Source organism: Diabrotica virgifera, chromosome 1 (assembly GCF_917563875.1).
Source record: "Diabrotica virgifera virgifera chromosome 1, PGI_DIABVI_V3a".
Classification (NCBI taxonomy): Eukaryota; Metazoa; Arthropoda; class Insecta; order Coleoptera; family Chrysomelidae; genus Diabrotica; species Diabrotica virgifera.
In genome coordinates this window covers 250,298,539-250,312,814 of record NC_065443.1, presented here as the reverse complement: position 1 = coordinate 250,312,814, position 14,276 = coordinate 250,298,539, and the positions used below count along the sequence as shown (strand labels likewise).

Genomic DNA, 14,276 nt, shown 5'->3' with positions numbered 1-14,276 from the left:
AGGCAACAAATGGAGAAGTATGCGATCTACCCTTAGCCCTTCGTTTACTAGCAGTAAAATGAAAGGAATGCTCTACCTAATAACAAATGTAGCCGATAAGTTCACCCAACACTTCCTCAACCAGGACAAAGACCTCATCGAGATCGAAATGAAAGAACTGGCTAGTCGATATGGAACAGATGTGATAGCATCGACAGCTTTTGGACTCGAAGTCGATTCTTTGGCAAATCCCAATAACGAATTCTTTTTAAAAGGAAAAGAGTTTTTGGATTTGAGGAACATAAAAGTGATGGCAAGATTTATAGTAGCAATGTTTTTACCAAAAATAGCGAAGGTAATGAATTAAATGTCTTGTTTAGAGAATCATATTATATGTAACAGAACTGACAACAGATTACCTTTTTTACATTGGTTTTCATTCTGATCTAGTAATTATTATTATTTTTAGTTGTTTAATATCAAATTTCTTGTGCCGTCCATTGAAAAGTTCTTTACAAAAATAATAAAAGATACTATTAAACTGAGAGAAGAAAAAGGGCTAGTGAGACCAGATATGATTCACCTTTTATTGGAAGCTAGAAAGGGAAATATACATTCTGAAGATCAGAATATTGTTGATGCAGGATATGCGATAGTGGAGGAACATCTGAAAGGTAAGAGCTATGATATTGGAGGAATTATATAGGAATTATGGAGTAAGAATTTGTTGTTCAGTAAAATATGCAATTAATTGGTAGTTAAACTTAGTAGGTTTAGGATATATAGTAGTGTAGTGACACCATGGAGCTAAGAGTTAGGTTGGCTAGGTGCTACGTTTTCTCGACTTTGTTTATGGAATGGAAGCTTGGACCTTGAATGCTACATCAATGAAAAAACTAGAATCATTCGAGCTGTGGATGTACAGAAGAATTCTAAAAATATCGTGGACAGAACACGTCACAGAAGAAGAGGTTCTGAGAAAGATGAATAAAGAAATGAAAATCTTAAATACCATCAAAACAAGAAAATTGGTATATCTCGGACATATTACGCGTGGAGAGAGATAAAACTTGCTCCAATTGATTATGCAGGGAAAGATTCAAGGAAAAAGAAGCATAGGAAGACGCAGAATATCGTGGTTGCGCAACCTGAATGGTACGGATGTAGCAAATGAACTTTTCAGAGCAGCCGTCTCTAAAATCAGAATAGCTATGATGATTGCCGACCTCCGTCGCGGAGATGGCACTTAAGGAAGAAGAAGTGACACCATGAAATTCATATAGATTTATAGATCAAGACAGTAATGGTATTCATGACAAGTTACCAACTGCATACGGACTACAAGAACTCATTCGTAATAAATAAAAGGTACCTTCTTGTTTACGTGCCATCTCCGCGACGGAGGTTCCCCCAGTGGCAGCCCGTGAGGTAGTGCCATAGAGCCATGGCACTACCTTGCTAACTATGCAGAAACTTTTTAATTCCTGTCAATTCTTTGTGTGTATTTCTTTTGATCTTCATAAATTATATAAAATATGGCAACTATGGGCGTAATACAATCCCTGCCGACAGCGGAGAGTATTCGACAGGAGAATCTTCTTCGTGCCGAAGTCAGTACTGGCACGACTAAAGAGAGAAAGATTTTCCGAGCATTCTATGTAAGTGACAGAGAAAGAGCTATATTGGACTATTAGTATACCTTAAAATTAGAATATCTGTGCCAGGCACGAGGGTATGATGCCAGGTTTATTTATTTTGAGTTTCTTTACGTGCTGGTTTGTCGCTTTTATTATGTATATTTTCTGTTAAAAAGTTTTTGTATTTGTAATTAAACTTTTAGTGCATCATGATCGTGGGTATTTTGATAATATTTTGATTATTTCTTAAGTTTAATTTATTAATCGACAATGAAGATTAAGTATCTTAAAAAATTTTTTAGTGGTTTTTCGCTAGAAAAAAAAACTACAAATATTATAAGGTGTTGTGGAGCTTTCGAGTTAGCTTTAAGAGGTCACCACGAAAAGGAAAATTCAGAAAATAGAGGCATATTTAAGGAGCCGGTCAATTTTTGACAATATCGTGAATCCGTCACTAAAAATTTTGGCGGCTGCCCGAGTTCTGCCACTACCTTCTTAAAGTGGTACGAGCCGCCACTGGGTTTCCCTACACCCTGCGTATTCTGCATGATTAGTCTCTGTGCCTTTTACTATTGTTGTTATCTTAATGGTAAATTACTCGCTAAAATTAATTCTTATTTCTTTTTATTCTAGCTGATAAGACTGCCGAAATAACTGATGATGACATTATCGCTCAAGCTTTTGTTTTTTTCTTTGCCGGTTTTGATTCAAGTTCTACTCTTATAAGCTTCTTAGCATACGAACTTTGTGCCAATCAGGACATTCAAGAAAAACTCAGAGATGAAGTTAAAGACACATTGGACAGCTGTAACGGAAAACTCACCTATGAAGCACTTGTGAACATGAAGTATATGGATATGGTTGTTACAGGTAAAATAAAATATTTTATATTTAAATTTAGTATTTCCTATTTTAAAAGTATACTTCATAGATAAAGGTAGTGAAAATATATTTATAATAGAATTCACCTTATCAAATGAAGCAGAGCAATACCTTTCTTCAGATGTAGCAAAGCAATGCCCTTTATCAAAAAGAAAAATAACTTAGGGTTACCATTCGAAGATGAATAGTAACTCTGGATGTTGAAATGATTTTGAGCACTGGTGAAGTAGTGAAACTATATAATAATGTCGTATGGCATTTTTGCCGGGGAGATCCTTTCGGGCAGTTCCGGCGCCATTTACATCTTTAACCCTGTTTTTAAGTAACTAGTGCCGATGTACACTAGCCCAGGGGGATCGACGGCTTAACGTGCTCTCCGAGGCATGGTGAGACGGCTCGTGTTATTATTGGAAATGAAAATGGTTTGTCTTTTGCAGGGATCGAACCCACGTGCACTGGCGTATGAGGCCAGCGATTATGCCGTTACTCCACGGCCGCTCACCGCGGTAGTGAAACTAAATCAGTTTTATAGCTGCTCAAAAAGGGAGGGAGGCTATAGATGCACTGTATGTACAATCTAACCTAGAAGACCTAGTAGAAAATATGATTAGCCTTGAACTCGAGGAAGTAAGCCTTTAGAAGAGTCTTAACGGTTTTCTCTTCAGTGGAAAACAAATTCCTACTCAGAAGGAGAATCAAATTTACTCACGGAGTAGCATTTTTGGAGAGAGATTGGTGAAGCCTAACTGAAGCAGAAATAACTTCACTGCGTCACGGTAGCTTCTCTGATAACAATTCTTAGACCTCTTAAGCACAGCTTTACGCTTCTTTCGTCAAGAAGTCGTCTTGACCCCATTAAAGAGATCTCAGCTTAACTTGCGATGTCTTTCTGGCAGGAAATCAGAGATGCTAGAGCACAGCTAGCCTCGTATTCCTAGACGATGATCTGGATTAATGATCCACAGAGATGTCTTTTTCCACAACTCTGACACGACACAAAGAAAAATTCAAGAGGTTTTAACTGCTGACTTCCCGAGAAATGAACCTGATAGCATCTATGTTAATAAAAATATGCCGGTGAGCTGACAGAGATGCCTCCTCCGATATAGCCCACTTCGACATCAACCCAACAAGTGCTCGATAGTGCAAATAGACCGGTCTAGTTAGACTCAAAAATAGGAGTGAGGTTACAATAATTACCATCAAGCTGAAAATTGGCAGAATTGTCCAAAATACCATCATAAATGAAATCTAAAAAGTCCTCATAAATCCAACCCGAGCTAAAAAATTTACGCGGGGTCAAAGGTCACCAAATATGGTTTTTAGCGATTTTCGGCGAAACGGTAAGTTTTATCATAAAATTAGTACTAACAAAAAATGTATATTAGATAATTATCTATAAAAAATATCTGAATACTTTTTTCCTAAGAGCCACCGTTTTTGAGATACAACGACTCAAGGAGTTGAAAGAGTTCTAATCGTCATATTTATGTATTAGTACACCACGTATATACATCACTGAAGCTTAATACAAGTAAACATAATATTCTATCGGTCAACTTAACTTATATTACACATAATAATATAAGATATTATATGATAATGTTTCTACTATACAGCTTGCGGTCTACCGAGGGGTGCAATGTATTATGTACCTATATTACAGTGCCAACAAAAAAATCGTTGCAAAGTGAATATAACGCGAAAGTAATAAGAATTATTATTTCAATTTTACGGCTTATTCCCAACAAAAATAGTAAATTGATATGACAAAGTATTAACTTACAATAATTCTTCTTATTTATTCGTCTTATTCAATTTGTAAAGATGGGTTCTGTCGGAATAAACACGTTCCATACGTACCTATTCTTTTCTCAGAAGGGTTTGAACATAATAATGAAAGCCAACTTTCTAGGCAAAATACTTATTGCTAAGTACTAATAAACATTTCAATATACAATAAACTTTATGCAAATTTAGTTTGTTTACTATTATGCAAATTACACCGTTATCTTCCTGGGTGGCGAAATCCTTCAGGTAGATGACACCCTCGAGGTATTAATTAGTCTTAAGTACTACTCCGGAGTGAATATACGTGTTAAACCTAATTTTACTTAAAGGCGCTAAAGTTTTTAAAAAAACTAATTCAACTCCACAAGAAGTTATTTCCAACAGAATTAGCTTTCTTCTCTCTATGTATGGAGCGCTTAAAAAACTACGTGCTTAGATAAGTTTCGATATACATGTTTCTTTAAAAATACTCGAAATAAAAACAAGTGCAATTATCTTGTCTTCCTCCAACCTCAGTGGCTCCTCATCAACATATTTTTCGAGTATATTACTAAGTTCGAGTGTGGCTTGGTTATCAGCTAAAACCAAAAGACTGGGGATGAAAACTAGTCGACAGTTCATTAGAACCAATTCAAACTTTACTCCCATCTGCGCCGGAAAAACTGAACACAATTTTTTGCAACTGTAAAAAGGGATGTTTTGTTCGGTAACATGCATTAATTGTCAAAACCGGTCGTGCTTCAATGTTGAATCACCAACAATTGAGGATTCATTTGATTCTATCGAGGAGCCATGCGATGTGTCATTATTGGGGCAATTTACTTGCACCCAGGATGAACAAGAAGAAGAAGAAGAAGAAGAACAAGAAGAATAAGAACAAGAAGAAGAAGAAGAACTAGAAGGTAAAGAAGAAGAAGAAGAAGAAGAAGAAGAACAAGGAGAAGAGGAAGCAGAAGTATTAGAAAATTATGAACGAGTTGGATGAATTTCCCTTTTTTTTTAATTTATACCGCTTTTTATAACTTTTATCATTTTTAACCCTTACCAGTATCAATTATTCAATAGCCTCAAATTAAACAGAATTATAACAGATCCGTGGAATAGGCCTACTGGAGAAACCACGTTAAAAAACGCGCTAAGTGCACTACCTCAAACGTGGTGCGGAAACGTGTACGCATATTATGACGATTACAACTTTTTGAATCGTTGGATCTCAAAAACGGTGGCTCTTAGGAAAAAAAGTAATAAGATATTTTTTATATATAATTATCTAGTCTACATTTTTTATTAAAACTAATTTTATGATAAAACTTTTCGCTGAAAATCGCTAAAAACTATATTTGGTGACCTTTGACCCCGCGTAAATTTTTTAGCTTAGGTCGGGTTTTTTAGCTCGGGTCGAATTTATGTGGACTTTTTAGATTTCATTTATGATGGTATTTTGAACAATCCCGCCAATTTTCAGCTTGATGGTAATTTTTGTACCCTCGGATGTGTAAGTTGACCGGAGTAAAAGTGATGTCGATAAACTAAGGTCTGCTTAACGTCACGACAGTCCCGAGAGATGCTGCAGCATCACCTTGGAAAATAACATCGGTATAGTTGTGCTAGCAAACTAATAGTCATTAAAAAATCAAAAATGAATAACCATTTTCAATTTAGTTGCAACAAGAAACTACATCCGCATTATATTCTAGTTCAATCAGAGAATGCAGCAAGCACCTCTACCGGTTTCGGAACATATTAGGCTCTCATCGGGAGGCACATATGCTGCTCTCTCTCCAGGACAAAACAGTTAATCGTTTCCGAGTTATAAACAATTTAAAATTGAAAAACATCGAAAAATTACGATTTACAAGGTTCAAAAACACAAATAAAAAATATTATTTTTAAAACTACGAAGTGCCTAAATTCAATTTCAACCCTAATTTTATCAAACTAAAAGAAAATAAAAGATGGTTCAGATTTTATTACAGTACAGAGCCTCTACTATGTGTTTATACGTATTTCGGAATAACCGTTTCCTCATCGGAGCACCTGGGTAGAGGCACTGAACTGAAGTCAAATCCTTTCATTCTTTCCGGGTAATTATCAAAATAATGACCAAAAATGCTACTAGCACCATCTATGAATCAAAAGTCTAATAAGTCAGGAAATAAAATTCGAAATTATTTTTCCTCTGAGCTTTTTAAGTTGGAAAAATAAAGCATAACAGAGTGGCGAAATACTCGACAAGGGAAATCTAAATTGCATTCCACGTCCTGTCATTCACCGTGATAATAATTTTAGCGAACTATTTCCTTTAATATCCACCAAAGGTGAATAAAGTATAAAATAAAAGAAAAGAAAAGATGGTCCAGATTTGATTACAGTACAGAGCCTCTACTTAGTGTTGCCCAAATGCAAGACCAAGACGAGACTTGGAAAGTCTTGGTCTTGGTCTTGCACCAATACACCTGGTCTTGGTCTTGGTTTTGGTATTGCACTCCCAGTCTTGGTCTTGGTCTTGGTCTTGCAGCAAGAGTCTTGCAAGTCTCGCAGTTACCCACTAGCATATTGCTATTTATTAAATATTACTTTAGATCTTAGAACAACGTAAACGTATAGGTACATTTTCAGCTTGACTTAACATAGACATAGTAAAAACCAACCAAATTAATAAATGTCTAAACAATTCACATTGGGTGGGTTTAAACTCACGATCTGAACTATCCCTGCCTATAGTCTAACGTCTAACTAACTGAGCTATCTACCATGTCCCACGAGAGTCAGTCTGTTTCTTAATAAAATTTTGCATTTTGTGTTTGGTGTCCTTCGATAGATTTTTCAAAAATATTGAACGCACTTTTTAATTTTTCGATCTGACATTCATTTCGCGAAATATTCGCTTTTTTGTGAAACTTTGTGACTCACCCATTTCCTTAGGCCCCGCTCAAATCATCAGATTTTTTAAATATAGGTACACTGTTTTGTATTACATGCTAAACTTACCTTATATTAATCTGACGATTTCGAGTTTTTCTAAGGTTATATATTTTTTTCGGGCCTCCCTTAACGAATTCCCCTGTATTAAAAGCCAATATATGGTAGAGGTACATTTACAGGGTACAAGGTTTCTCCCCATGTGATAATCTGACGCGCTCCAATAACTGCAAAACTCCCCGCTTGGGTTTCCCTACCATTAAATGCATTATTTTATTTCAATTTTTTCTAAGATATATTTTGCTTAGAATATTTTTTTCGATAAAATACTTACTTTTTGAGTCATTTGCGCAAAACTGTCGAAAAACGTGTTTCTTTTTTTTTGTTGAAAGATGAACATATTCAGTCGCAAATAGCTCGAAAAGTATTGACTTGGTTTATTTGTAGATGAATAAAATAGAACAAAAGTTGCTTAGAATTAGTCAGTTTATTCAACCTCGACTTATTTTGAACCTTTGTTTTTTAACCCCCCAAGAAGGGGTGAAAGGTGAAACTCATCCCCAGGGCAAAATCACACATGCATCGGCCAGTATCTCTTTTTTGGCGTGTTAGCTATGTGTACGTAATCATACGTCAATCCAAAATCCAAGCGGTTCTTTAAAATTTCAAGGTTTTGTAACATTTTACCGTAAGTGAATGGACTATACAGGGTAGCCGGGCATTATCTTATCGAGTGCTTTTTCAGCAAAAAATTTTGTTTGGCCTATTGATCTAATATCTAATTGCACACTCTGTAAAAGTTTATAAGTAGGACGTTTAGTCTTTACGATATGGTATTATTCCCACTAACTGATAAGGAAAAACAATTGACTGGGTGTCGGTAACAGTGGATATGCTATTTGTATTTTATTTTTATCAACAAAGGTGACATTATATCTTTAAAAGTTTCAATGCGAAATGTGATACTTATTATTATACTGTCGGTGCGGCGTCACACAAGAAGATTATTTTATGAAAGGTATTCTCAAAATCTAGTACAATTACTTTCGGAGCGAAAGTGTTGTCTGATATTAGGAAAGAATGAAAATAAATATTTTATATTTACATTGTAATAATAAACCTCTGAGTATTCTTATATGGATATTTTAATTCGCTATACATATATGTTTATCGTATTGTTCATAATGCGCATAAATCCAATTTTCCAAATTTTTGTTACATATTTTTTTGCGTCTCATTGTCTCTAAGCATATTAGGTGTGGATCCCGCGTATGAAAAAAAAGTTGATTAATAGCAAGCTGAAAATGTGTTAATAGCTTAAGGCTGTCTAGTCGGACAAACTTTGATGTATGGGAACACTGGAACAGGAGAAGTTTTAATTGCGGAACAGATTAAAAATTTGGAACGTCAGACCACGAAAACGTCACATGTATTTTGTCCGACAGAACTTCCAATTGATTTGTTACCCTTTCATTAAACTCTCATGCAAAAATCAGACTGCCATTTATCACCAAATGGGCATTTTAATGAGTGGAACACGTAGAACATGTCAAATGACAGGAATTATGACAGGTGATAAATAGCAGTCTGATTTTTGCATGAGCGTTTAATGAAAGGGTGACAAATCAATTCGAAGTTCTGTCGGACAAAATACATGTGACCTTTTCGTGGTCTGACGTTCCAAATTTTTAACCTGTTCCACAATTAAAACTTCCCCTGTTCCAGTGTTCCCATACATCAAAGTTTGTCCGACTAGACAGCCTTAAGCTATTAACAAATTTTCAGCTTGCTATTAATCAACTTTTTTTTCATACGCGGGATCCAGACCTATATTCCCGAACAAATATATTCCATAAAACGACACTCAATCCTAACTGCAAGACGCAAGAGTCTCGCAGGCTAAGTCTTGTTCTTGCTCAAGTCTTGCACGGTCAGTCTTGGTCTTGGTCTTGCTAAAATAAGGCGGTCTTGGTCTTGGTCTTGGTCTTGCTAAAACGCAAGAACAAGACCAAGACTGCAAGACCAAGACCGATTTTGGGCAACACTACCTCTACTATGTGCTTATACGTATTTCGGAATAACCGTTTCCTCATCGGAGCACCTGGGTAGAGGCACTGAACTGAAATTAAATCCTTTCATCCTTTCCGGGTCATTATCAAAATAATGACCAAAGATGCTACTAGCACCATCTATGAATCAAAAGTCTAATAAGTCAGGAAATAAAATTCGAAATTATTTATCCTCTGAGCTTTTTAAGTTGGAAAAAATAAAGCATAACAGAGTGGCGAAATACTCGACAAGGGAAATCTAAATTGCATTCCACGTCCTATCATTCGCCGTGATAATAATTTTAGCTAACTATTTGCTTTAATATCCAAGAAGGTGAATAAAGTATAAACTAAAAGAAAAGAAAAGAAAAGAAAAGAAAAGAAAAGAAAAGAAAAGAAAAGAAAAGAAAAGAAAAGAAAAGAAAAGAAAAGAAAAGAAAAGAAAAGAAAAGAAAAGAAAAGAAAAGAAAAGAAAAGAAAAGAAAAGAAAAGAAAAGAAAAGAAAAGAAAAGAAAAGAAAAGAAAAGAAAAGAAAAGAAAAGAAAAGATGGTTATTTTATCAGTTACCAATAAGTAACTTGGTCTTATTTCGTTTTAAAACATTGTTTTTTCGTTGTTATTGCAGCCCGATCGCCCGTCCTCTCATATACGCTTCATTAACACTTAAAAAGAACAATGTTTTCGAATATAATGTGCCAAAAATTCTTATAATAGAAGAAGGCTTGAATTTAGGTACTTCGTTATTTCAAAAATTATTTTTTTACTTGTGTTTTTGAACCTTAAAAATCGTCATTTTTCGACTTTTTTTTCAGTTTTAAGTTATTTATAACTCTGAAACGAATAACTTTAGAGGAAAATTACCAAATAACAAAAAATTGATTTTTATAATGTGTTCAAAAAATTATTTTTTAATAAATATAGCAATAACTCCGTAATTATGACATTTACAGTAGGAAAAATGAAAGAATACCCATGAACGAACATATAAAACACGCTGTATTTTCCGGTCACCGTGTCACACAAAAAATTGGCCAGCGCAAGTACATGTAATAATTATTGTTTCATGTACTTGCACTGGACAATTTTCTTTGTGACACGGTGACAGGAAAATACAGCGTGTTTTATATGTTCATTCATGGGTATTCTTTCATTTTTCCGACTGTAGGTATAGGGAATATAACATGAAAAATAATCAGTATTTCTTAAGTACTTCAAAACGCAAAAAATATACATTCTATAAAATATAAATATATTCTATAATATAAATATATTAAATATAATATTCTATAAAATAAACGTTCTATTTGAAATAAAAAAGTTCATTAGATTTCCAGAAAAACGGAAGATTTAACAACAATGTAATTAGGTACCACTATAATATCGGCCGCATTAGAAGACCCTTACCCACCAAAATCTATAAAAATCGTTCCAGCAGCTTTCGATAAATTACCGTGTTTCCATACTTTTTCGCTACCCTGTATAGTTAATCGATTGGATTGTCGCAAACAGGAAATCTTGTGAACTGTCCCGGTAAGCTCGCTGGAGGCACTCCTCCGCTATGTGGTTGATAGATTGGACCTCGCCGCATTGACGGCGGCTTACCCCATTTGTGCATCCTGTAGGTACGCACATCGACCATGTTGAGATCTGATGCGATTAAGTGTGCACCAGGTTTACATGGTAGGTCAAATCCAGGAGGTGTCTCTGTGATGAAGGTATGACTGTAATTTCCTACCATTCATGGATCCATTTGGTGATCATGTTGAACACGGCGGCTGCGGTTAATTCTGCTGTTTGTATTGGAGGTTTTCTGGAGCGCAGTGGACTTATGGTTGCATCTTCTATATGGTTATGAATCGACAGCGCTGTGTTGCTAAAGACATTCCATCTGTGTGGAATGTCTCTCAGCACTGGTAGCCAATGGATTGGTGTAGATTTGATTACTCTAGCAATCATTCTCATGGTGTAACTTATTGATCCATATTGGTGCGCAATATTCCGTTACGGAATAAACAAGAGCTTAGCCTGAAGACCTGAGTGTGGATACCGATGCCCCACGTGTTGTGCTGCAGAGCTTCTGAATGACATTATTTCTAGTTTTTAGCTTCTCGCCAACTGTACTTAAATGTTCTCTAAATCTTAACGTTTTGTCCAAAGTCACGCCTGGGTATTTTGGATGTTTATTGTAGTTAAGGCGTGTGTTATCAAAATGAACGTTAAGAGTTCTTGACGCCAGATTTTTGTTTAGGTGGAAGCAGCTTACTTCGGCCTTAGACGCATTGGGGCGAAGTCTCCATTTTTTAAAGCAACTTCCCATAACCCCTAGGCCTTCCATCAGAATCCCTTCAGCTTCATCTAGTGATTTTGTTTGTGTTAATAAAGCCCAGTCATCAGCCTAGCCAAACTTTGTAGATATTATTGTCGGCATGTCTGTGATGTAAAGGCTAAAAAGCAATGGTGCGAGTACCGCCCGCGCCCCTTGTAGCAGACCATTTTACCTCACAAGAAGCGGAAGCTATTATAGGTCTTCACAATACCTGACCAATTCCCCTGTCCTAGGTCAACTATTGAAGGAAGTTCTATTGAGTTGTAAGAGAAGTAAGCATAGCAGGAGCAATATTTTTTAAGATACCTTTTTATTGATCACTCTTTTAGCCCACATGCGACCAAACTGCAGAGAGAAATATAGTATTTTTACTACAAAAACGTTATTACGTAGGTCAAAATTTTTGACGTAAGAGAACTGTCAAAACATTAGAATGTGACTTTCCATTACTGCCATGTTTATTATAAATATGGCAATAATGAAAAGTCACATTCTAATGTTTTGACAGTTCTCTTACGTCAAAAATTTTGACCTACGTAATAACGTTTTTGTAGTAAAAATACTATATATATATATATATTTTTTAATTCTGTTTTAGAAACCTTACGAAAATGGCCAGTTCAGCCAGCAATTGAAAGAGTATGCACTAAACCGTATACCATAGAACCCACTTTACCTGATGAAACACCAGTTCATTTTAAAATAGGATCCTCAATGATAATCCCAACTTACGGAATACACCATAACCCGGATTACTTTGCAGATCCAGATATCTTCAATCCTGAAAGATTTAGCGATGAAAATAAATCAGATATTAAACCATACGCCTTTCAACCATTTGGAGTAGGTCCAAGGAACTGCATCGGTTCCAGATTTGCAATTTTAGAAACGAAAGTTCTGTTCTTCTATATTTTGAAGCACTTTAGTATTGTCCCTACAGAGAAGACCGTAATACCTGTTAAGATGGTCAATAATGTTTTTTCTCTAATGCCTAAAGATGGATTCAATATGGGATTTAAACGTATTTAAGTTATTTTTATCGTTGTTTCATATATAGGGTGAGGCAGATAACTGGCCTATTAGAAATATCTCGAGAACTAAAGGCAACAGAATCATGAAAATTGGATTGAAGCGGTTTTGAAGGATGATCTATTAAATGAAAATATTTTCATCTCTTTTCAACTTCCGGTTATACCGGAAACTTCGTTTTTTTAAATGAGACACCCTGTATATTTTTACATTTTTGGATTCTCCTCAATATCTTCTTTCTTAAAATATGAGGTTTTGTAATATTATACAGGGTATTTTAAAAGATATTTACGTTTTTTTATTAATTTCGGAGCAATATTCACACCCTGTAGAATTGTAATAGTTTTACATTAAAAATTCTGCTTACGTTCAAGTGATTTTTAATATAGTCTACTATTGTTAAGAATCATTAGTATAGCTAATTTTAAAATTTTAGGGTTGGTCGAAACTTGGAATGAATATTTTCTGAGTTTTCTTTGTTGAGTTTAGTATTGTAATGAAATGATATTTTATAGTACTTTTTTATTTTATAAGTATTCCCTATACCTAATTGCTTTAATTTGTGAGTTATTGGTGATTCAAGCTAAACATTAATTGCAACAAAAAATACGTAAAATTTTATTAGGTTGGCCGTAAAAAAATTCAGTCACAAATAATTTTTCAGAAATAAATACATATTAATCCAGACTGATCCTTAAAATTACCAATAATGGTTTAGCAATCAAAATACCTACGTAGTTAAGATTGTTGGTGCGATTAACAATTAAGCACAAATTAAAGCAGTTAGGTATAGAAAATGCTTAAGAAATAAAAAAGAACCATAAAATATCCTTTCACTACAATACTAAAATACAGGGTGTTCCATTTAAGAAAACTCAGAAAATACTCATTCCGAGTTTCGACCAACCCTGTATACTGAAATTAAAAATTTAGCTATACTAATGATTATTAACAATAGTAGACTATATTAAAAATCATTTGAACGTAAGTTACAGTTTTAGATATCAAACTTTTACAATTGTACAGGGTGTGAATGTTGCTACGAAATTAATAAAAAAAACGCAATTATCTTTTAAAATACCCTGTATAACATTACAAAACCTCATATTTTAAGAAAGAAGACATCGAAGAGAATCCAAAAATTTAAAAATATATATTGTGTCCCATTTAAAAAAACGAAGTTATAAGCAACTTCCTGTATAACCGGAAGTAGCAAATAGATGAAAATATTTTCATTAAATAGATGACTCTTCAAAACCCCTAAATCCAAATTTTCATTATTCTGTTGCCTTTAGTTCTCGAGATATTTCTAATAGGCCCTTTATTTGCCTCACCCTGTACACACCCAGTAAACTTTGTAACGCTTAACGAATTAATAATAATATTAGTGATAAGCTTTGTCTATTACTAAATAAAATATTTTTAGTATAATGTCTGAAAGTTCATCTATTTCATTCTACTTATTTATTATACTACTTAAGTTGGAAACATATGGGAAACTTTTTTATTATTAATTTTACGAAAAAAAGTTATTTTTATAAAAAGTTCTGAATGCTCTAAAACCTAAGATTCAGTCATTAGATATCAAATTTTATCAATATTATACGAGGTATGTCAAAAAATATGAATTTCGTTCAAGGGTAAAGTACCTTTATTTCTCTG

At 34.5% G+C, this 14,276-nt stretch overlaps 1 protein-coding gene across 1 annotated transcript in view; it reads left to right on the top strand.

Annotated features, from left to right (window-relative positions):
- The window catches only part of LOC114329100 (uncharacterized), a 78,232-nt gene extending 64,187 nt beyond the window's left edge, over positions 1–14,045 (top strand). Inside the window, exons 9-12 of the mRNA XM_050663328.1 lie at positions 3–334; positions 449–653; positions 2,250–2,486; positions 12,184–14,045. Coding sequence (XP_050519285.1) covers positions 3–334; positions 449–653; positions 2,250–2,486; positions 12,184–12,614 — 1,205 coding nt within the window. The 3' untranslated portion in view covers positions 12,615–14,045. The remainder of the gene's footprint in view (positions 1–2; positions 335–448; positions 654–2,249; positions 2,487–12,183) is intronic.
- Positions 14,046–14,276: the final 231 nt, after the last annotated feature.